General features: G+C 46.5%; 1 protein-coding gene across 1 annotated transcript in view; it reads right to left on the bottom strand.

The window, feature by feature from the left end:
• Window positions 1–760: 760 nt before the first annotated feature.
• CORIN (corin, serine peptidase) overlaps window positions 761–1290 on the bottom strand; it is a gene marked incomplete at both ends in the record, with an annotated part of 99247 nt that continues 98717 nt past the window's right edge. Inside the window, one exon of the mRNA XM_081332547.1 lies at window positions 761–943. Coding sequence (XP_081188673.1) covers window positions 761–943 — 183 coding nt within the window. The remainder of the gene's footprint in view (window positions 944–1290) is intronic.

Below are 1290 nucleotides of genomic sequence, written 5' to 3'. Positions count from 1 at the left end.
GGATTGGCAGCGGGGGTGGGGTAGGTGGGGTGTTTGGTTTTTATTGTCCCCCCCCCATCTGCTGGGTGGTTGCAGCAGGTTTTGGTCACTTCACATGACCCTGGGACACTGTGACCGTCATAAAAATGAATCAGTTGCCAAGCATCTGAATGTAAGTCACAAGACCCTGGAGATGCTGCAACATTCCAGCTGATCGGCGCTTCTTCTATGCTCAGCGGAACTGCCGGGATCAGCGCCGAGCTCCAGCTGGAGCCTGGCGCTGATCCTGGCGCTTCCGCTGAGCCCAGACAGCCCTGCAGCTCCAGCCATCTCTCAGGCTTCTGTGGTGCTGCCACCGGTTCAGCTCATTCCCCTCCCCCGCTATCACTTTTCTAGGATGGTCACGTACCACCTGCCAGGTGCCAATGTACAACAGGGGGTACCCGTACCACTGCTTGAAAAGCCTTGTTTTAGAAAAATAATACTTCTGCAGAAGGCTTATCCATGAAACATTAGAAATCGGTCGATTCTTGTGAATGAAAAGTGAAAGGGTGGGTGCAGAACTGCTAAAGAAACAAGGCAGCAATAACTACAAAAATATTTGAGCGTTACTCAGAAGCACCTCCGGCACCAAAGGATTTACACATTCTTTGAACCTGCCCTGTTGCTTAGCATCTGCAACCTATAAAATCGACAGTTCATCAAACGTCTTCAGCTTCTTCCAACGCTTTCATTGTTCCGGTGTCCTCAAGACATTGCTTTTTTGTCGGCACCGACGAAATCAACGAATCAAAAATGTGTGCAGGTAGATTTCTCTTTCAATCCATTCAATAAAGTGAGACACGTTACTATAAACTCCAGGACCCATAACTTTGGAAAAACAGACCGAACCCCAAGAAGTCAAACCAAATAACGTCCAGCGTCCAGCCGGTTGCTCGCACACCAACGGTCCTCCGCTGTCACCCTGTAGGAATATGGACATTATCTTAGTTTAAGATAACTTAAGATTAGACTCCAATCACTGTTAACAGTGGTAAGCTTCTGGATGATTCTTATTAACTAGCAGAAAAATGGCATTTGCTACTGAAAGAAAACAGATTTCTGGCTGAGTCTTGAGATATATACCTTTGTCCCTGGATAATTTTGGGCAATTGATGACTGCTTTGGAACAATTAGTTGGACTTCTATCACGGATTCCCTTATATACATCAATGCTGCAAATACATCTGGAATATAATGAGCAGTTCTTGTGGGATACAGTGGAGCGAAAGAATGGTTACTGAGGGGGGGGGGCATTAAGACAATTCAGAG

Source organism: Vipera berus (genome assembly GCF_964194415.1).
Source record: "Vipera berus genome assembly, chromosome: 7".
Taxonomy (NCBI): domain Eukaryota; kingdom Metazoa; phylum Chordata; class Lepidosauria; order Squamata; family Viperidae; genus Vipera; species Vipera berus.
Note: the sequence above shows the minus strand (reverse complement) of the source record. Positions and strands in the feature narration are given on the sequence as shown.